Here is a 23245-nt window from a genome sequence, read left to right as displayed (position 1 = left end):
CCGCCTTCTTTTTCTATAAGGGCCCCTGTGATTACATCAGGCTCATCTGAATAATCTAATCTTCCCATCTTCCTTAAACTTAGTCATATCTGCAAAGTCCTCATTGACATGTAAGGTAACGTTTACAAGTTTGGGATGTGGATATCTTTGGGAAGCCATTATTCTGCTTACCGCACCACCCAACCCCAATTAATCTCTTAAAGCTCTGCTATCACTTTTTCTCTGAAACATGCTCTGGTCAGAACTAATCACTCTCTATTTTGTGTCATATACATACTACCTTCACTGCATGGGTTGGCTTGTATTGCACATAATAACTTTTAAAACACATCTACCTCTCTATTATATTTTGATTTCTTGAGGGGACAGCTTATTTATCTTTGTATTACCAGCAGTAAGCATGTTACATGGTATATAGTAAGTAGTATGAGCTAAATTATACTTTTTAGAAATGAATGTCCCAGGCAGTGCAATGATCCATTTGAATAACTAGACATGTAAGTTTAAATGGTGACTACAGATGTGGTGCATTCCTAACTTTCCAGGGTCGTTGCCTACCACTCCCCCTGCCCACTCTTATCTACTTCCCCTCCAGTCACGTGGCCTTTCTAACCTTCCTTGGTCATGCTGTTCCTGTCCCATCTTCATCTCTCTGTCTGTAATGTCCTTCCTCCAACTTTTCTTTTCATAAATCCCTAATTCATTCTCAAAGCACAAATCAAAACTTTTTCCTTCTGCAGTGCCTTTTATTTTTCTCAAGACAGAATTCATCACTTCCTCTTTTGAGTTGCTAAGACATTTTGTACAGATCTGTATTACATACTTCACATTGTGTTTTGCTTGGTTTTATATATATATATATATATATATATATATATATATATATATATATATATATCTGTTCCATCACAAGAATGCACAAAAGCCATATCTTGTTTATATCAGTGCTAGGCATATAGCAAGCACTCAACAATGTTTATGACCTTAAAGCGAACATATAAACAGATGAGAATGGAGGGGCAACAGAAAGGAACCAAAAGATTAAAAGAGTGCCTTTGATAAAAGATAAAGAGGAAGGAAGAGACTGAGAAGACTCTCAAAGACAGCATTCAGAAGACTCTAGAGGCAGAGTGTGATGAAGGCTGGAGTTAGAGTGGCTGACCTCTAATTAAAGAGGAGAATGTGAGAGGCAGCACCACATGCAATGAGCTGCAGGCCTGAGAAAGAGAAAGGCTGTTGCATGTGACCATGAAGAGATCCTAATGGTTTTAGGAAGCATAATGAGAATGCCCAGTCAGGACCCTGGGTCTGCTCCTGTTTTTAGGTTAGGAGAGATTAGGTTAGGTTAGGATCCCCAGAGGATAAATGACTTGAGGAAAAGGAATATCACACCTCATATCCGATCAACCTGCTGGAATGCTTGAGGCCATGAACACTTCAGCACAGCTCCAAGTCAGTTTGGAAGGCTTGGTTGTTTCATCTGATACCACGACTTCAAAGTGCTAGGAGATGTAGATGGTTCTCAGGGAATACAGGAGCCAACATAATGTATTCCTCTATAATAATCAGAGGTTTTCATCAATAGTGCACAGTTGGCTGGGTAGTCCAGGCTCCTGAGGAACAAAGGCAAAATGTCTAAAACTGGCTTCAGACCTGAGAATAATTTCTCTTTATGGAAATTTTCTGGATGATGAGATTCTCTATATAAGGCATTCTCTGACCCAGTGGACAAACATTTCTCACATCTCTGCCTGCCTTGAACCTTGCCCTCCTATCTTGCATCAACACTGCTGTCAGCTGTATTCTCCAACCTGTATCTTGTTTGGCTAACCTGTATGGCCAACTGTCTGTCTTTACCTTCACTAAGCCTGATCTAGACAAACTTCTATGCCAGACATCTGCATCAATTTTTGCCCAAATCGATTGTCTAGCATCTACTTCTGTGATCTGCTTCTGCTGTGTCCTGAATCGGTCTGCTGTGGTCTGATAGGTTGCACATTCTCAATGGGAGTGAGAATTGCTCTTGGGGGATAAAAAACAACTTAATTTTTTAAATGTACAAAGTTCAGATATACATACAATGCATAAACTGATACCACAATATATCTGCGTGTATTAGGGCTCTCCAGAGAAACAGAACTGATAGCATATATTATATATAGATATACAGAAATAGATTTATTATGAGAGATTGGCTCATGCAATTATGGAACCTGTGAAGTCCCATGATCAGCTGTCTGAAAATTGGAAGCCCAGGAAAGTCAGTGGTGTATTATAACTCCAGTCCAAGCCAGAAGGCCTGAGAACCAGGAGGGCCAATCCTGTAAGTCCCAGTCCAAGTCCAAAGGCCCAAGAACCAGAAACACTACTGATATCCAAGGGCAGGAGGAGATGGATGTCCCAACTCCAGAAGAGAGAGTGAACTTGTGCTTCCTCCACCTCTCTGTTTTATTCAGGCCTTCAAGAGATTGCATGATGCCCACTCACACTGCCAAGGGTGATCTTTTACTCACTCTACCAATTCAAATGCTAACCTTTTCCAAGAACACCCTCCCAGACACACCCACAAATAATGTTTTACCAGTGATCTCAGCAATCCTTAGCCCGCTAAAGTTGACACATAAAATTAACCATCACACTGTGCTACCAAAATTTGATAGAGGAGAGCAATTTTTAAAAATGTCTGAAAAGCCTCCTTAGGAAGGCAATAATGAAAAGAAAAGGGTTGAGAAATATTGTGATAGGTGATGAGGCTGCAATTCCTGTAATAGAAGGAACATAAGGAGACTGGATGGTAAGGAAATGGAGGTAGTCACAGTTGATTATTTGACTGAGAAGTAGCCTACAGAGAGAATTCCGATGCAGCAAACAAATTATGAGCACTTATTATGTGCCATGAACTATGTGAAACCCTTTCACATTTGTTAGCAAAGATCTTCTCCTTTAGTAGTAATGTACATATTCCTTGCAGAAACAACAGCGACATTTTCCATTGAGACAGTAGCCCACCTATCTCTCCTCTGCTTCAGCAGCCTTTATGCTAATTACTCTTTTGGAAGTAACTCCTCATTCACTTTTTGCAACATAAGATAATGAGACACACAGCCCAGATTTTGTTTGTAGAAGCTCCTTTCACGGCAGCCTTTCAACAGGCTGGGAAATTTAAAAGATGCTGTTGTAATCGTGACTAACTCATTAAGATGCTCATCAAGCATCTTAATGAGTTAAAAAACCTGGACATTTTTAACCCACTTTTGGAAAGAGGCAAGAAAAATATAAGAGTGGGAATAATCCAAGGAAACATTTCAAGTCTTTGAACAATAGACCCTAGAATTTCCTTAGCTTGAGATAGGTTAGGACAAGAAAACAGAATGTTGCTTAAAAGAAGCCCAGTGATCATTTGTGTCTACTTGCACTTCTGGAATATGATTTTTGTTTGTTAGTTGGTTCATTTTGACTTAAAAAGTGTTTTTCGGCCGGGTGTGGTGGCTCACACCTGTAATCCCAGCACTTTGGGAGGCCGAGGCAGGCGGATCACAAGGTCAGGAGATCGAGGCCATCCTGGCCAACACAGTGAAACCCCGCCTCTACTAAAAATACAAAAAATTAGTCAGGTGTGGTGGTGGGCGCCTGTAGTCCCAGCTACTCGGGAGGCTGAGGCAGGAGAATGGTATGAACCCAGGAGGTGCAGTTTGCAGTGAGCTAAGATCGCTCCACTGCACTCCAACCTGGGTGACAGAGGGAGATTCTGTCTCAAACAACAACAACAACAACAACAACAACAACAACAACAGCAACACCCACAACATTTTTCTTTGTTCTCTCTCAGTACTCATTAAGAATTTACTACTGAGTCTTTAAATCTTATCTCAGGCAGATCAATGCTATGTATTTGTCCCCTGTACTTGGTCCCTGTGCTTTCCTTCTCTCCTACTTTCCTACTCTTGTCATGAGTGCTGAGGCAGGGATGATGTTGGGGTGGAAAAGCTGAAGGGCGAAGATGAATGAGCCACAGTGTCCACTTAGAATCTACAGCCAACTCTTGGCAGCTTATCCGTGGTAATTCTTGTTTCAGCTTCTTGCTGACTTTATCACCCACTCAATGTGCTTAACTCTGTGATGGATGTTATCACCAGCTCTGTTTATTCACAATGCCAAGAACACCAGTGGAACAGGGAAATATTCAGGAAAACCCACTTTATGGTGTCAACTTGACCAGAAAACAAAACACAACTCCATCATTGCTTTATTGAACTTGGCATCGTTCTAGAAATAAACTATCATTTATATTTGGTCAAACAAAAAGAAGAGGAGAAGATTTCAAAAGCACTGCTTCTGGGGAGGGTCTGGATCAAAGGTAAATGTGTGACTTTAGGTGACAGAAAAGCATCTCCACTCAGGTGCATCCAACTTTGAGGGGGCACTGACTACAGGACAGTAGAGAAAAGGGACACTCATGAACAAACAGCTTTTCCATTTCTGGGTCCTTTTCAAACTGCAGTATCAACATATATTTTTAAGTTTCATAAATTCTTGGAACATTAAACATATCCATTCAAACAGTTCTTTCAATATGGTGGATATTTGTAGGTTGCCCTGGAAATCAGAACACCTTGAATTTAATTCCTGCTATGACATTGGCTGAGTCTGTAACTTTCACCTTTTTTAGTTCTCCAATATGATATAAATAATGGAAAACATATAGGACTCTAAAATGGTTGCAACATAGGTTCAAATCTGACCCCTACCACTTATTAGCTTGTCAACCTTGGATAAGTTATTTGACTTCTTTGAGCATCAGTATCTTTATTTGTTAAATGGAGATAAAGATATATTTCTTGCAGGAATGTGGTATGGATCTAATGAGATCATGTATGCAAAACATCCAACACATAGTTGTCACTTTATAAATGGCTGTTCTAGTAGCCATTTGCACAGAGATGGGGAAAGGCTAGGTGAAACAAGGCATGTGAGCTCATTAGTTGATAGAGGCTTCCTTAATGTCATAGCTTTATTAGATAATGAGGAGGATACAGCCCAGCCACATAGGAACTCAGGCCTGTTTTATTTCCACAGGATCTGGTCACCACAACAATCAGAATGTGTAGGGGTAAGACTAAGAGAGAGAGAGGAAGAATGGATGGTGGGGGGGCTCTCTTCTTCGTGGCAGCAGAGAACCCCGTAGCATTCGTTCAGTTGCAGAAACCAAATGGAAGGCAAATGGCTGTCTGCTTGTGGTGCATGCACCAAGACAAACTACTAAAGTGTTTCCTGCCCAGTCCCCACAGGTGTTGCTTCTCAGCTTTGGATAAGTCCTCCAGCAAGTAGTTTGCTGAAAGCGAGAAAGGCAGCTGCATAACTGCCCAGTCCACAGAGCTGACAAATCACTGTGTCATCAAACAAAGAGGGAATCATGGGAAATAGCCTGTGGTTCACCCTCTAAGGCAGGGAGTCAGGAGGCTGTGAGGTGGCACGTTTGATACTTGCTCATTAACAAAGTTTGTCTTTGTGTCCTCCTCCTCCTCTTTGCCTGCTTGCCTGTTCCACTGGGTAAGCAGCAAGTGCCTACTCAAATAATTATTTATCAAATGTGTACTATGTTCTCAACATTCATTCAATACACCTTTATTGAAAGTCTTTTATGAGAATAACGAAAATAACAACATAGATTAAAAGTAAGATTCAGAGACTGAAGCAAGTCCCCATATACCAATCACATGTTCAACTAGTTGTTAAGTGGTATATATAATACATAGAAACCAACTGTGGAGGATCTCAGGGAAAGGAGCCAGGAAGCTGAGGAAGGCTTTGGAGAGGAGATGTCATTGAAGCTAGGCCTTCACCCAAAATTCCATAGGTATTGGTCCATTTTGCATTGCTATAAAGGAATACCTGAGACTGGGTAATTTAAGGGGAAAAGGGATTTATTTTGGCCAGGCCTGGTGGCTCACATCTATTATCCCAGAACTTTGGGAGGCTGAAGCGGGTGGATCACTTGAGGTCAGGAGTTTGAGACCAGCCTGGCTAACATGGCAAGAGCCTGTCTCTACTAAAAATACAAAAATTAGCTGGGTGTGGTGGCACAAGCCTGTAATCCCACTTACCCAGGAGGCTGAGGGATGAGAATTGTTTGAACCTGGGAGGCAGAGGTTGCAGTGAGCGGAGCTTGCACCAGGTCACTCCAGATTGGGTGACAGAGCAAGAATTTGTCTCAAAAAAAAAGAAAAAAAAGAAAAAAAGAGGTTTATTTGGCTCACAGTTCTGCAGGCTGTAGGTGAAGCATAGTGCCAGCATCTGCTTCTGATGAGGGCCTCGGGAAGCTTACATTCACGGTGGAAGGCAAAGGGGAGCCAGTGTGTCATATGGCAAGAGAGGGAGCAAGAGAGAGAGGGGGTGTCAGGCTCCTTTTAAACAACCAGGTCTACTGTGAACTAAAAGAGTGAGAACTTGCTTATCACCAAGGGGATGGCGCTAAGCCATCATGAGGGATCTGCCCTCAAGATCCAACACCTCCCACTGGGCCTCACCTCCAACATTGGGGATCACATTTCAACATGAGATTTGGAGGGGACACACGTCCAAACCATATATCACTATGGGTCCACTATATCATTATGGATCCAGGGGAGGATGGGATAGGGGAGGGGAGGGAGCAAGGGCATTATAGGCAAAGGGAAGTGCACATATGAAGGTGAAGAGGACACGAGCACACAGCATGTCTGGGGACTGGCTGGTAGCTTGATGTGCCTGGAACAAAGGCTATGCAATCCTGGGCAGCAGCAGGGGCAGAGGTAAATGTGGTCGGAATGCCAAGGATTTTCCATGCCAGTCTGTCCAGTTTGGGCTCTAACTGTAGAGAATGGGGAGCCATTGGTGAGTTTTAATATGAAGTGATGGGTTTATACTTGTATTTTGGACAATCCTGTGGGCTTCAGAATACTGAATGGACTAAAAGAGAGGCTAAAAGCTGGGAGACAGTTAAGAGCTCACTGAAATTGTCAATGATGTCAAATGCTGCAAACTCACCAAGGAAAATGAAGACTGCGAATGAGTTCACTGCATTTGGCAGTTGGGGATCTTTGGTGACATCTAAAAGTAATTTCACTGTAACGACTGAAGCAGAAGCTGGATTACTAAGCCAGTGGTTCTCAAAGTGTGGTCCCCAGATTAGCAGCATTGGCTTCACTTGCGAACTTGTTATAAATGTAAATTATCTGGCTCAACCCACACCCCTTCCAAAACTTTGGGAATGAAGCCTACCAATTGGCATTTTTACAAGTCTTCTGGATGATTCTGATATTTGCTAAAGTTTGAGAACAACTAGCCTAAATGACTCTTCATCTCTTCCCCAGACGTTCCTTACTCTGATGACACCTGAATTATTTGATATTTCCTAAGTAATCATTAATATGGTTTCTCAGCTATCTGCATAAATTGTTCCTGTCAGTCATGTGCAATATATGTACAGTCTCTGCCTGGTAATATTGAACTCATTGTTCAAGGCCTAACTCAAATGTCACCTCCCTAGGAAGTCTCTCCAATTTCCTCCAGGCAGTCCCCCATGGATACTTGTGCACATATTTATGTCATAAAATGTATTTTATTTGTTGTGTTGATTTGGTTTACTGTCTTCCTTACTAACTAGAAGCTCTTCGGGAGTAGGGACTGTTTTTCGATCTCTATTTCCATATTGTTTTTACATCGTAAGTGCTCAATAAATGTAAGAAGAGGAAGCTGTAATAAATTGCAGAAATAAAAACAGCAAGGGACAAACCACTGTTTTAAGAGGTCTGGAAGTGAAAGATGAATTTGAAATAGAAATACAATAGAAAATGTGTGCGTGTGTGTGTGTGTGTGTGTGTGTGTGTGTGTGTGTGTGTGTCTGGAAGAAAACTGTTGGCTGAGGGATTAAGCCGGTAGAGAGGGAAAGATGAATGATGAGACAGTGGGAATCAGTGGGTAATGAATGCAAAATGGTCCTGGAGAAGGCAGAAGGGAATTAAATCAATGGCCAATGCTGAAGAATTAGCATTGAAAGAAGGAAAGACTCTTTTTCTGAGATACAACAGAAGGAAGTAAAGGTGGGTACATAAGTGATAAGTTGTGAGGTTGAGATGGGAGATGGTAGGGAGTCCTTAGATGGCCTGTCATTGTAGAAATGGTGAGGGCTAGGGAAGGTTTTGCAGGGGAGGTGATATTTGAACTAGGAGATGTCTTTAGTGAAGTAGGAAGTGAAGCCTTTTGCTGGGAAGAAAATGGAGAACAGAAAGAAGGAAAGAGGCTACAGGAGAGTGGTGAAGACTTGTAAATGCTAGGGAGGGGATTGGAGAGCAACAGCAGGGGATTCTTTTGGGCTGATCCATCTCCCTGATACAAGATAAAGAAAGAGTCCACTTATTCATCCAATTGTGATTGGCAATAAAAGAAGTATGGAGGGACTGTCCCCAAAGTCTGTCTCTGAAATAAGATGGACAACTTCTGGATACAGATCCCAGCACTAATATAGAAAGTATTCTAGCTCTATATATTAATTAAGGCTGGAATATTTTGCAGACAATAACAATGTTATGTATGGCAACTATGTACAACAAAGGAATATATTTATGGTATATGAATTGCCTAAGAAATCTGGATAAAAACTATATGTGTGTCGGCCAGGTATGGTGGCTTATGCCTGTAATCCCAGCACTTTGGGAGGCCAAGGCGGGTGGATCACCTAAGGTCAGGAGTTCGAGACCAGCCTGGTCAACATGGTGAAACCCTGTCTCTACTAAAAATACAAAAATTAGCCGGGCATAGTCACATGCGCCTGTAATCCCAGCTACTAGGGAGGCAGGATAATCACTTGAACCTGGGAGGTGGGGGTTGCAGTGAGCTGAGATCACACCACTGCACTCCAGCCTGGGTGACAGAGCAAGACTCCATCTCAAAAAAACAAAACTATATGTATGTCTTGATTACAACTCTGTAAGAATATACATATGAAGAACAAATGAATAAAACACATGAAAATGCTATCAGTGGTGGTATTATAGGTCATTTTTCCTTTAAATTTTAAATTGATGTTTTAATGTTTATAATTAGTTGGCAATAAATAGAATTTTTTTTCCTTGCTGGCTTAAAAAAATTTATTAGGAACACTTAGAAGAGAGTATTTCAAAATAAAAAGTCGTAAGGTGAAACCAATCAATAGAATTGTATGAACATCTCCCAACATGAGGGGCAGATGCCAGGAAAAGAAGTCCTTAAGTTGACCCAGAGTTGGAAGCTGACAAGAGGTTGGATGCCACGATATAGAAGAGCACAAAAGAGGTATATGACCTAGCCCTTGACTCACAATAAACTTGAGAGACTAGGCTTACAATAAATGATTCGAGGATAACTTATTCAGTAGTTAAGTTGGTCATCTAAACAATGGATGGGACTGGATCACTGAGGCAGTGACCTGTGGGCAGGCGGGACAATGCAGAGGTCAACTATGTGCCATCGGAGTTGATCAGATGGACCTGGGCTTAAATCCCTGTGCCACTGCTTAGCAGCTGTGTGATCTGAGACAGCTTACTCAGGTTTCATTTTCTGCACTGTGAAGTAGAAATAATAATACCTACTCATAAGCTGTTGAAGCATTACAAACAATAAAGCAGGTGAAGTGCTTAATACAATGTTTGACACACAAAATTGCCATTATCGTTATTAACGCTTTATTATTGTGTCATCTATGAGTATTTATGATGGAGGAAACTGATTTAGCCTAGGGGCACACTGAATTTTTTGGAGGGACTTCAGGGAGGTATCTTAAGGGCTGTGAGAGAGTCTCAGGGGGCAGTGAAGACACGCTCACTGCTGGAACAATGCTGTGGGCTCACCCTAGGCCTTCAGAAGGGGAGAGAGATGTGCAAGGAGGAACTCCATGGTGGTTCTTCTTTTGCTAGCATTTGTGCTACTTCCCCACTTCTAAACAGGTGCATAGTACTCCAGAGCACCCTTTCATCTTCCTTTACCACTCTTCTGTTCTGTTTTTCTTCTCTTCAACTCTTCTTACTTCCCTTTTCTCCTCAAAACCAAGTGGTGGATGGGTAAGGAACTATACTATCTTTTGTGTGTTCTAACTTTGCCCTTTTTTTTTTTTTTTGTAACTTAGAGGTTGTCTTCTAACTTCAGCACTTGGAGTTTACATAAGTAAGCCTGGGTTTACCCTACCCACTTCTTCCCTTATTTTTAAAATATCTATTTCCTCAACCATTGTCTTTAGTAAGTACTCTAAAATGACAGTCATCAGCAGAAAGGCAAGGATTCCAGGCCATAAGGGTTTGATTAAGGAAGGATTTTTTGAGGTAGCTATATCTTGCAAAAGAAACAGAGGTGTGAACTGTCTGTAGGGCTCTTCTCGGCAATGAGGTGTTCCTTCTGGATTCAGATATAGATCTTAATGGGGTAAACATTCCAGGTCCTGCCACCATCTGTTCTTCTTTTTCTGCTTAGACTGTTAGTACGTGTTATAAGAGGAAAGGAGGCAAAAGTGTGAAAGAAAAATGGTTGGATCAGTGGTCTGAGAAAGAGGATAAAGTAGTCATGTGACATTATTCTTAACAGAGATTAGAACGATTAAAAACGAAAACGAAAACAAGTTGGTATCCAGGATATTCAGGTACAATCACCCCTCACCTGCTGATTCCAATTTCACATTCCATTCCACATTGATGAATAATAATAATGATGTACTTTTGGCTTTGTCAGAAATCCTATTTGCATGTTTATAAGGTCATTATGTTTAGTTGTTGCTGATACGTGGTCTGAGTCTAGCAATTACCACCTCTGTCTCTTTGCACACACTAGTAGACATACACACCACTGATTTGTACTTTCCTATAAAATTACTCTTTCCCTTTTTAATTAGAGTGTTTTCAGAAGCAAACCCTATTGTTAAGGCCATGTATGCTTCCATTATAAATACCTGTTGCCAGCCATTAATTATCTCCCGATGAATTACTTACTTAGAAGGAGATTTTTTAATGCATTTTTTTTTTTTTTTTTTTTGGAAACAGGGTCTCACTTTGTCACCCAGACTGGAGTGGTAGAGTGGTGTGATCATGGCTCACTGAAGTCTTGACTTCCCGGGCACAGGTGATTCTTCCACCTCAGACTCCTGAGTGGCTGGGACCATAGGCGTGCACCACCATGCCCAGCTAATTTTTGTAGAGTTAGAGTTTCAACATGTTGCCCAGGCTGGTCTTGAACTCCTAGGCTCAAGCGATCCTCCGGTCTTGGCCTCCCAAAGTGCTGGGATTACAGGTGTGAGTCATTGTGCCTGGCCTGTGCATACTTTTTATAATGGGATTTCTCTTCCTTACTTTTGATGCCCCCTCTCTTACACTTAGTTAACCATTTTGAATTCCACTTAATAAGAAAAGTTTCCATTTTCTTTTTCTTCGGGGGACTTAGCTATGATCTGTACCTAGATGGTATGAAGATTTTCCATATTTTAAGGTAGAAACTTTGTGTGCCTGAATCTTGCTGTCAAGAATGTCTTGGCTAATCATGAAGGAAGAATATAAGAATGTGAGTAAAAACAATTCAACCGTCCCTGAGAACAACGTCAATAAATATTCAAAATTGCATAACCATTTTAGTGACTAAAGCACTGAGACTCATCCAATAATACTGTGGTTTGATAATTACACAGTTGTGAATTTATGATATTGTTAAATTGGGGAGACATCTTGGTGCATACAGGTCAACCCTTTCATACATTATTATATACAAGAAGTACACACCTACTTAGGAATTGAAGTGTAATACCTCCTAGCATAAAATGCTTAAAAGGAGATTTTAAGGGAGTGATACAGTGAGCATTCCTATATGAATTTTCCTGCTTATCTCATGCATAGCAGAAGATTTGAAATTTCTAGGTAAGTTTTTTTTTGTTTTTTTTTTTGACAGGGTCTTGCTCTGTCACCCGAGCTGAAATGCAGCAGTGGTAACATGGTTCACTGCAGCCTCAACCTCCTGGGATCAAGTGGTTCTCCCACCTCAGTCTCCCGAGTAGCTGGGACTAGAGACATGCATCACCATGCCCAGTTAGTTTTTTGATTTTTTGTAGAGACAGGGTCTCACTTTGTTGCCAGGCTGGTCTTGAACTCCTGGGCTCAAGCAATCCTTCTGCCTCGGACTCCCAAAGTGTTGGGATTACAGGCGTGAGCCACTGTGTCCTTCCTTAACATCAATAAAATTGAGATAATCACGTTCATAAAAGGGCAAAACTATGTCAACAAGCCCACTGTATTAGTCTGTCTTCACAGTGGTGTAAAGAACTGCCCAAGACTGGGTAATTTATAAAGGAAACAGGTTAACTGACTCACAGTTTAGCATGGCTGGGAAGGCCTCAGGAAACTTACAATCCTGGCAGAAGGCAAAGGAGAAGCAAGGTACCTTCTTTACAAGGCAGCATGAAGGAAATGAATGCAGGAGGAACTACCAAACACATAAAATCATCAGATCTCGTGAACTCACTCATTATCAGGAGAACAGCATGGGAGAAACCGCCCCCATGATTCAATTATCTCCACCTGGTCTCTCCCTTGACAAATGGGGATCACAATTCAAAATAAGATATTGGGTGGGGACACAAGCAATCTATATCGCCCATATTACAATCACTTATATTACTGATTCCTTTAATTACAGCAGAGATAATTAATTTGGTCTAGGCTCAGTGGAAGGGTCTGGCTGGTTCTTAATTCTCAGAGCTAGTTTGAATCTTGAGGTTAACTTCTTGTCTTCTAGAACTTGTCCTGTGTTTGGCTGAACTTTGTGAACCTTTCAAAAAGTAGGTCTTTATTGAGCACATACTCTATGCAAGGCAAAGAACCAACTACTGTGGAGTTTACAAACATGAATAAGGGGTAAGAAATGACTCTTGTCACATGGTTTACAGTCCAGCTGTGTAGGCCACCACAGTTCATATCTTTCAGGCTGGGGACTGGAGAGGAAAGTGGACTCAAAATTAATCCCAGTGCTCTCTACTTTCCCATATCCCTGTGCTTTATCTCTGTTGTAGTTATGTTATTTGTATGTTGGCCTGCCTCAGTGCTCTGTGATCTCTAAAGAACAGGGGCTGGGTTTTATTTATTTCTGCATTGCCGCAGAGCCTAGTATTTGCTTTGTAGAGAACAGGCCCTCAAAAAATATTTTAAATTAAAAGAATGTATTCACTTGTTTATGTCTCCTAGTTACAGTGGGTCAGCTTGTTCTGTACTAACATGGAAGTGACAAGAAGCTGGTGTTCCTCTATGCAGAGGTCCCCACACTAAATATCATCTTGGATGTTCTTGACACTGTTGCACAAAGATGCAGTGGAGTGAGACTGAGTAAGAGGACAGAAATAGTGGGGGGTTTGTCTCAGCTCACTAATTACTTATTTAACCTTGGGCAAAATACTTAAAGCTCTATCTCAGTTTCTTCATCTGTGAAATAGGGATAATAATAACTGGGGTGCCTATTTCCCATGATTGTTTTGAGGATCAAATGAGATAATATAATTAAAAGTGTTTTTGGAACGTCTAAATCACTGCGCAACTGCAAGGCATTATTAAAACGAAATCTTCCTTTTAACTCCTGCTTCCACAAACATCTCATCACATATCCTTGGGCTCCTGGGTTACATGGAGAGATTCGTGGTGTAGCTCAATCTATGTGTCATAGCTACCCCAGAATCTCTTCTTCAACTTCTCCAACACACCGAGACATTCTTCCCGTCTTGCATTTCTCCCCAGTTTATATAGAGATATATGTTCCTCATTCAGCATTTATGTAAAACATATATTATTGAGCACTTACGTGATAGAAACTGGGGCAAAACAGAAAATAAAAGTTTTATTTTGAGAGTTTTTTACAGCTTATTGGCTCTGAGAGGACAGACATAGAACAACTAAGTGCCCAATTCTGCATTTATTTTGGAAGGCAGTTTTATGTGAGTTTAAATCAGTAAAGATATAGATGTATATTTTTAGTTTTGATTAAAATTAAAACAATTGGTAGCCCTTATTCATATTTTTCTATCATTAAAACTTATCTTTAAAAAATGTCTTCAGTCATATTTTTCCCTTACTTCCATTCATATTTACTTTTACTTCTCTTGTCCTTACCGGAATGTATGCAGTAAGTTTTCATATTGTAACACATTCAACAAAAGTTATATGTGAACATAATAGCTGCTTTCTTTAAAACGGTTACTTTGAGAAACTGCATACCTATTTTTTTTCTTTTATTTTGAGACGGAGTTTCGCTCTGGTTGCCCAGGTTGGAGTACAGTGGCAGGATCTTGGCTCACTGCAACCTCTGCCTCCTGGGTTCAAGCGATTCTCCCGCCTCAGTCTCCTGAGTAGCTGGGATTACAGGTGCTCGCCATCATTCCCGGCTAATTTTTGGTATTTTTAGTAGAGACGGGTTTTCAACATGTTGGCCAGGCTGGTCTTGAACTCCTGACCTCAGGTGATCTGCCCACCTCAGCTTCCCAAAGTGCTGGGATTACGACATAAGCCGCCACGCCTGGCCTGTGCATTTATTTTAATAATGTTGTCATAGCTACAGTCGCTTCTAGAGTTGCTCTTTGGGGATAACTATCTTATATTCTTCTGAATATATTTTAATAGTGACAAAACTTATCTTTGCAGGTGATTTTTAAAATTTGTAGGTAGCCAAGTCACTATGAATTATCTTTAGTGAGTAAAGAGGAAGATCGAACTGGTAACACTGTGGGTAAACAACTGAAAAATAATGTTATCTTTCTCTGAACATACTTGCACAAGAGAAATTCCAAAAATATTTTGACTACGTTATTTTTGAAAAGGGTTTCTAGTATTTCAATGTGACTACTTTCACTAATAGTACTTGCTTGCCTAAAGTGCTTGTTAACATGCAGTTTTGGAACTTCATAGGTCTACGCCCATACTGACTTGCACATGCTTAGTGTTGTTTTACATTCTAGTTCAACATCTATTATGTGATAGACACTGGGGATTAATAGGTTGTGGTCCTTGCCCATAAGGACCTCAAAACGTAGTTGAGAACACAGAAATACAAAGAGTCCTGTGTGAAAAATAAATATCGGTGTAAGATAAAGAAGCAGCAGTGGAAGACAGTGGAGGGACTGTCTGTTAGGGGTAGGAATTTATTACGGTGTCAGCAAAGCCTTCTTTGGACTGAAGGATGAATTATGATTAGAAGTTCATTAAGAGGAGGAGGGAAGGGGACTACAGGAGTCATTCCAAGCCAAAGGAACAGAAGGTACAGGGACAGAAACAGCAAGATATGTTTGGGGGAATCTCAAGTTAGTCAATACTGTTATTGTGTGAAGTTCACAACAGGGGCAGGGAGGACAGGAGACGGGGCCCAATGACGAAAAGGCCTTGTATGTACCATGTTTAGAAGTTTGAATTTTATCCTATAGGAGTCAGGGAGAGGTTCTATGGGTAGGATTTCCCATCCCAACAGGATTGTAAACTCCCACATCCAATTAGTCACACCCCCATTTTTTTTTTCTTTTTCTTTAACATTGTCTCAGATTCATTCCTTCTGAAATCTACCTTATTAGTTCAGGTCTTCTTAAATTTGTGCCTGGACGGTTCACCAACTCTTGGCTGGTCCTGGGGCTCCAGTTCACCTCTTGCTCCCAACAATCAATTTTCTACAGAATTATCAGAGCAATCTTCCTTTCCATCAGTCTCAACTCTGTTCAAAAACTTTCAATAGTTTTATGTGACCTAAGAGGTAGCTGCCTCCCCACCCTTTCAGCTTGCCATTCAAGGCTGCATAATTTGGTCCCAACCCCCTTTCCGTCCTTGACTCCTCTCACTGCTAACAGAGACAGAACTCATTTACTTACTCTTTTGACTATACCTTTGCTTTCATGAGGGCTCTTTCCTGGAATGATATGTCCATACAACTATTGTTGTTGTTCTTACTTTTAGCTCTTTTCTTAGAAGCCCACTTGTACCCAGGTTTGATCACACCCCCTACTCTCCTGCCCTGGAAGTAAGTACTATTCTGGTTATAGTCTCTTAATATCTATATCTATATATATGCAGCCACAGATAATGTGTAGTATTGTTTTGAAAAAATATACATAAATGGTATACTTTGTCTCCCTCTGCGATCAGTTTTTTCACTATCATTTAGTTTTTAAGATTTATCCCTATTGACATAAATAACCATAGTCTTTTCAATTACTGTGTTGCATTTCATTTTATAAATATACCATACATTATTCATCCATTCCTCTGAGGGTGGGCATTTATGTTATTTTCAAGGTTTTGCTATTACAGTGTTAGAACGAATATCCTTAGCTTAGCTGGTCTCCTTGTCTTATACAAATTTTACTGACCTTTCAAGATCCTGCTTTCATCCCAGCTCCTCTGTGAAAGCCTTCCCTGAATCCCCCAGCCCACAGAGGCAAAGTCTTGGTCCTCAAAGTTACTTGTGCATCTTTGGTATCATCCCACTGCCAAGCACACAGCTACGCAAAGTAAGGCACTTAAAATATTCGCTACACGGATGAACAAATGAATGAATGAATGAATGGGGCAGCACCACTCTGTGATGGCTCTATTCCTTTTTAATGGACTTTGGCGCCTTGGCCCGCTTTCCTTCTTTGACAGCACTGGTCCTACTCCAGCGCATTCCTCTAGCTAGCAAAGCAATGTGTGGATGTGTGGTTGTAGGTGGCGATACAGTCCTCACTGGATGAGGGCCGCCTCTCCCTGCAAGTTCACGATCCCGGCAAACTCCAGTGCTTGAAGTTCAGAGTCCTACCCCACCCCCCTCACCCCCACGCCCCTTCTTCACTGGCCAAGCCAGCGAGCCGCTGCAGCCCTGATCGAGTTAAGGCGAGGCGGCCCCGGGGCTGCTGGAGAGGGATGCGGTCGGGGCCAATGACTCGTAGTAGATCCCTCCGCGCGGAGCTCGGGCCGGCGCTTCTTCCTGCGGGAAACCCCTGGGTGCCCAAGGCGGCGGGGCCGAGGCCGCGGCGACAGTGGGGCGGGGCTTGCGGTGGGAGGAGGCGGCTGAGGCGGAAGGACACACGAGGCTGCTTCGCTGCACACCCGAGAAAGTTTCAGCCAAACTTCGGGCGGCGGCTGAGGCGGCGGCCGAGCAGCGGCGGACTCGGGGCGCGGGGAGTCGAGGCATTTGCGCCTGGGCTTCGGAGCGTAGCGCCAGGGCCTGAGCCTTTGAAGCAGGAGGAGGGGAGGAGAGAGTGGGGCTCCTCTATTGGGACCCCCTCCCCATGTGGATCTGCCCAGGCGGCGGCGGCGGCGGCGGAGGCCACCGAGAAGATGCCCGCCCTGCGCCCCGCTCTGCACTGGGCGCTGTTGGCGCTCTGGCTGTGCTGCGCGGCCCCTGCGCGTGGTGAGTATCGGGCTGAGGGGCGCTGTCCGCGGCGCCCGAGGCCGCCACCTGGGGCGACCCTTCTCCCCCTCGGTCCTCCTCTGTGTGGGAAGGCCAGGCTCGGCCGCCGGCGCGGAGCGAGGCCACTCGCTGGATTCCCAAGAGTTTGGACATCGCCGGGGGCCCCTCCCGTGGTGCCCCGCTGACCCCCGGCGTTCCCTGCCGCCTCTGCTCCCCGCGGCCCGAGACCCGTCACACGCCTCCTCGGCAGGAGGGAGGCCGGCAGCAAGTCTCAGAAACTCCTTTTTCCTAGTGCCAGGGTGCAGGGAGGTGGGCAGTTTTGCCCTTCAGGTTCCGCGTTTCCTGGGGTCGAGCGAGAGCCGACGGCGGGCCTCGGAGGAGCTGAGCGAAGGAATGCCAGATTCTGGCGTGGAGAGCGGGGGCAGGGCCGCCAAGCCAAACGGCCTGCACCTTCGCAGCCAGCCTCGCCTTTGCCAGGGGGCGGCACATGGGCCGGGTGTATGGGCTTGGTTTGGATGGGGACGGGGTTTTGCGGCGCGCCTGAGTTTTGACACTCCGACCCCACCGAAAGACCGGAGGAGCCGCGTGTACTGCTCGCGTCTTTGAAAGGTGGAGGCAGGAGAAGTAGGGCAACTGGTGTGGCTGCATGCTGAGGCACATGATTTAAAAATCTCAACTGCTGTTATTCTTTCCGAGGCGCGGAGCTCTGCTGCTGTTTCAGGCTGTGTCCAGACCCAGGAATGTGGTGTGACGATCACCAATTCCTCCAACCTGGCAGCAGCATTTGCTGCTCCTTTGGCATGGCTGGGGGTGGGGCACGGGCGGGTGAGGAAAAGTGGATACGTTAATTCAAAGGGCTTCCTTAGAAAGCTTCTTTATGGTTGGATGTTTCTAACACGGTTGGACCAAGGAAAGGGAATCAAATCATATCTTCCCCATCCCACCCACACTTTTAGATTCTACATTTCTTCAGACTCTTTAGTGGAAAGAACTTGGGCTTTGGAGCCCTGCTCTGTAATCCTGGATTCAAATCCAGCTGTGCTATATGAACTCACCAATAAAATGGGAATTAAATTATCCAGCTAATAGGATTAATTAAAATAATGTATATTAAACGGATGACACTCCAAAGGTGTTCAGAAAGTCCTTTCAGGGCCGAGGCTGTGTTTTACTGTTTCTGAGATTGATGCTCCCAGTGGGATGGTGTCTTGTGCATGTTTGTTGAACGGAAAGGAGCCCCTTCTTTTTCTGAGCCTAATCTGAACAAAGATTTTTACCTTCACTAAAAAAACTAGTACATGAACTACATATACTAGTTAAGGTTAGGAAGATGATGAGCTTCAGAAAAATATAGTCTTTGTTCATTGTTAACAGTCAGTCGACATGTCAATCGCAGATGTTTAAAAAGAGAACAAGGTTATTTATCACCTGAAAACAGTACTGGGTTGTTCAGCACCAACTGGATACTTCTTGGAAAGTTCAAATTTCGTACACGTCTAGGTCACTAAGAATTTCAGAAGTAGACCAGGAGGCTTTGTAGTGATGAAGCAGAGCTGTTGTTTCTGAAGCATTTAATAAAGAGCATATTATGGTGTTTTTGCTTTTCCTTTTTCTTTGAGTGAAAGCTTTAAGTGTAGCTTTAGGATAGAGAGGAGTATAATCAATGAGACAGTCTGAGAGTCATAATCCTTGGTCTACCATTAACTTGTTTTGGTAAATAACTTAATCTTCATGATATGTAGTCTCCTCACCTATGAAGCAGGAGTAAAGGAATAACCTGCTTTAGAGAATTGTAGGGAATAATAAATATGATTGGAAAGTGATTTGCAAAATTAAGTATTAGACAATATGATGTCAGAAATGGGATTACTCTGACCCATAGGGCTTCTTTTATTATAGGATCTCAGTGCATAAAACTATGCCCTCCACCTCTGCTCTGCTGAGGTGCTGCGATTATTAGCTAGCTTTTAGGTAGTCAAGTGGAGTGTTAGTCAAGTTGACTCAAAGGATAGGATTTAGATATTTTGATTTTTAGACAGGTGTTCTTTAGATGCTAAACTAATGCAATCGAAGAGATGTAGAAGCCTGTTTCTTGGTACAAATCTTAAATCTTCTTAGAGTCTACAGTGAAGGCTTCTTGAATCCTCTTAATTTATTATTGTGTTTTGCTAAGGTACCAATTAACAGCACACCCTTCTAAACTTTTGAGTGTTCCTGTGTTTGGCTTGTGGCCAATTGTTAATTTAAACATCACGGAGTTTCTAAGGCAAGGAGATGTCAGCAGTATGTCTGATTGTCTAAACAGCTATCCAGGACCATCCTCTTGCTCCTTGTTTTCTTTTGCTTTGCAATGGGAAGTGACTCCCTGATTTTGCTGCCTGCTAGATAATTTCTCAGCTGAATTCTTCTCTTGCTTAAACAAAATCGGAGTAATTTTCTTTCAGATGGAGGTGAAATTTAACCTAAAGCTATTTTTCCTTTCACTTTCTTCTTATTATTCCTTTTTTTTGGTGTGGTGGAGAGGAGGAGGAGAGTGATTCCTAGTCTCTCTTATTTTTCTGAATGTTTACATTTAAAAAATATTTACCCATAATTTCTTGGGACCTCTCTGCTCCATTCCCATCCTACTGCCTTTCCTGTAGGCTTCTGTGACATAGAGGAGCAACTTTTGGTTCACCTGGATTGTAGTTGCTGACTTCAGGACCTTTAGAGAATGTTTAAATTCAGTGGGATATGCTTGGATGGTTCAGAGCAGCCTTACAATACATTTTAAAAATATCACACCCACAGAAATTCTATTTTGCCCACAAAATTTGCATTGATCTAGTTCCCACTCTGTGATGCCATTCCTAGTGATCCTCCTCCCTACCTCTCCCATTGTGGTAGAAAAAAGCTGTGTGTCCTGGCTACATCAAAATCTGTTGGGGTGGATCTTGGACTCAGCACCCAGGGATTCTGATAAGGTAAGTTTGAGAATCCATGTTTTTTCAAGGTTTACAGGTGATTCTGACAAGTAACTTGGTTGCAACCCACTGATTAAGTACATTTTTTTTTTTACCTTCAGGTGTGTGTATGAGGTCTTTCTAAATTTAAGAAATTTCCATAACGAATGTAACCTTAGTCATTCCAGTGTTCAATGCTTCTGACTTCAGGAATTTTAAAATTGCTAACCTAAGAGCTATAGAATATAATGTCATTTCTTCTGTTTATCTGGGTGCAGTGTGTCTGCATTGACTCTTTAGAAGGGCTTCATATATTTGGATATTATAAATTCATCACCTCTCCTTTTCCCTTTTCTTCTGTTATCTCTTTTTCCTTAAATGTCATTCATGTATGTCATATTTTGACCCTTTATCTATATACGTCTACAATGATTTTAGAGTAAAAAACTGCAAGGCATTATTTGAATAAGGATATAAGAAATTTTACATCATTTTCTTTATATTGTGTTCACAGTCCATAGTTACATGCTTCCTTCCTTGATGTCTCAGTTCAAATGCCTAAATTTGAACTATTAATTTTCCTTCCACCGTTTCCTGATTTTCCTGTTTTTGTTTCCCCCCCTTTCTCTGCAAATAACTTGAAACCAAAAGGTCTTTTCTTTGTCAGTCTACCATATGTGTAGTATTTTGGACAGATCACTGAACTAGGAGCCAGAAGACCAGAATTCTTCTCCAGGTCTGTTATTAATTGGTTTGGTGACCTTGTAGGAGAGCCACTGTTTTGGTCCTCCATTTTCTAATGTTCATTGTTCATGGTCACAGAGCCAATTGGAGTTGAGACTAGAATTCCTTTCTTCTGGTGTCCAGTGCCTCATTCACTGTGCACACTGCTTCCATCTCGTGTACAAATGTGCTTATGTGCACAAAAACTCTTATAACATCCTCAAGTGCTTATTGTTAATGCGTACATGAGGAAGGAATCGTGTCTTTTCATTTATGTGTTTATTCTAATGCCCATACCCTACCCCTGTACCTGGCATGATGCCTTGGTATCTAATAGGCACACAATAAATATTTGTTCAGTCGAACAATTATTTTTAGCCATTTTCTTATTTTGGACAACTGTGGTACTCCTAGACATTTTAAAAATAGTATTTGCAAGAGTCATGCTTACCTTACATTTGGGGAAAAACCAAATTTTTCCCTTCCCCAGATGTTTCATTTAAACTTGTAATTTTGAATTTCTTTGTGTGGGGAGTTTCTTTCTTTCTTTTTCTGATCACTTCTGCAATTTATAAAGGTCACTTTGACTTTGGAATCTCACTTCAAAGGCACTGCCATCTACCCGCTGCCTCTCACTCAAGTTTGCTTCCACTGCTTCCTGTATTACTGTATTACTAGGCCAGCAGTTTCTATTATTTTGTCCAGAATAGTCACACCTTGTTGTAATTTCATCATTTTGGGGACAAGTCATTTTTGGAATACTATTTTTAAAATTAGAGTTAACTAAGTTTATGTTTGTTTTGATGATTTTTTTTGAGGTGTTTTTCATTGAGTTGGATATTGCAAACTTGTACTGGACTGAGAGAATATGTACATTTAGTAAAGTATATTTGCTTTTTTTTTGAACCAAGAGAGTCCCCTGAATACCCTACTGACAAAAAGTAAAGGTGAAATATGATGAATAAATATTTGAGAGAATCACATGGTGTTGAGTTGTCTCTGCCACATGATTTTGCTCCTCGAGGGCCAGGACTGTGCTACACACATTTCTTCTCTATACTACAGAACTTGTCTGGCATGTGCCCCAAATTCAGAGTCAACTGAGCAGCAGGTCTTAGTCACAGCATCCTGCTTTCCCACCTTTAGAACATTGTATAGGAGAGGCTGATGGTGAGTGGGAGTGTGTTTCTGTGTTCTTTTTTCCTTTGAAGAAATAGGATCAGTTGAAAGCTGACCCCACCCACAGACTTTTTTTGCTATCTCTTTTAATTAATTAAGGAGTGGCTGAAATTTTCCTCTTTGTTGACTTATGCATTGGCGGGAACTTTAAAATTCATCTAGTCTTTCTGTCCATCCCATGCTGGATCTGATGTTTACAACATTCTGGTCAAGAGGTACCATGTTTTCTCTCTTCTTGAACATCTCTTGTGGTAGACAGCTCTCCACAGCAGTTTATTCCATCTTTGGCCAGCTCTAATTCTTAGAAAGATCTTCTTATATTCAGCTGTAATCTGTCTCCTCATGACTTGTCCTCATTGACATCTACTCAGAAATTTGTCTCAAGCGTCCTGAGACCTGTGCAAGTGATAGGGACCCAAAGAGGTGCTTATTTGTAGACTTTACTGAGCTGACACCCAGCTCTCCATAAAAGGAGTCAAACCCAGTGAGGAACATGTCTGGGGTGATTGCTCAGGTAAAGCATCTTAGCCCTACTTGTTTCATACCTCCCTGCACAGGTGGGCACTGGTGGGAGAATAACATTTATCGAGGAGAGTTTCCCTAACCTCTCTTATGATAAGAATAGCTCAGGTATTCTCATGGAGATTCTGATTCAGTGCATCTGGAATGTCATCTGGGAATTTGCGTGTTTAAGAAATAGCCAGGTGATTCTTACACTAGGAAAGTTTTAGAATTACTGCAGAGTGAATCTGGGAAATCAAGGTGTTTGTTTTTGTTTGTTTGTTTTTTGAGAGTATTAGAGACAGGTTGCTTTGGCTAGATCCTGTGGTCATTTTTCCCCCTTGGAAATGCCTCCTACTTGCTGGCCTCAGTACAGAGGAGGAAGCTGCTATGGTATAAGTTTAGTAAAGTTGCTTGTTTTGTCTTAAAAGAAATTTGCAAAATCCAGCGTTTTCAGACTTCTGTTTGTGTTGTATGACTTTACTGGAAGCCTCCTT

The 23245-nt window shown here is 42.0% G+C and overlaps 1 protein-coding gene across 3 annotated transcripts in view; it reads left to right on the top strand.

Moving 5' to 3' along the window:
• Positions 1 to 17080: 17080 nt before the first annotated feature.
• The window catches only part of NOTCH2 (notch receptor 2), a 167552-nt gene continuing 161387 nt past the window's right edge, over positions 17081 to 23245 (top strand). Inside the window, exon 1 of one of the 3 annotated variants that reach the window (XM_063625888.1) lies at positions 17081 to 17403. In XM_063625888.1, the coding sequence (XP_063481958.1) occupies positions 17331 to 17403 (73 nt within the window). In that variant the 5' untranslated portion in view covers positions 17081 to 17330. The remainder of the gene's footprint in view (positions 17404 to 23245) is intronic. The other 2 variants (XM_063625890.1, XM_063625889.1) reach the window with 2 other exon arrangements.

Source organism: Symphalangus syndactylus, chromosome 12, assembly GCF_028878055.3.
Source record: "Symphalangus syndactylus isolate Jambi chromosome 12, NHGRI_mSymSyn1-v2.1_pri, whole genome shotgun sequence".
Classification (NCBI taxonomy): Eukaryota; Metazoa; Chordata; class Mammalia; order Primates; family Hylobatidae; genus Symphalangus; species Symphalangus syndactylus.
This window is presented reverse-complemented; position numbering and strand designations above follow the sequence as displayed.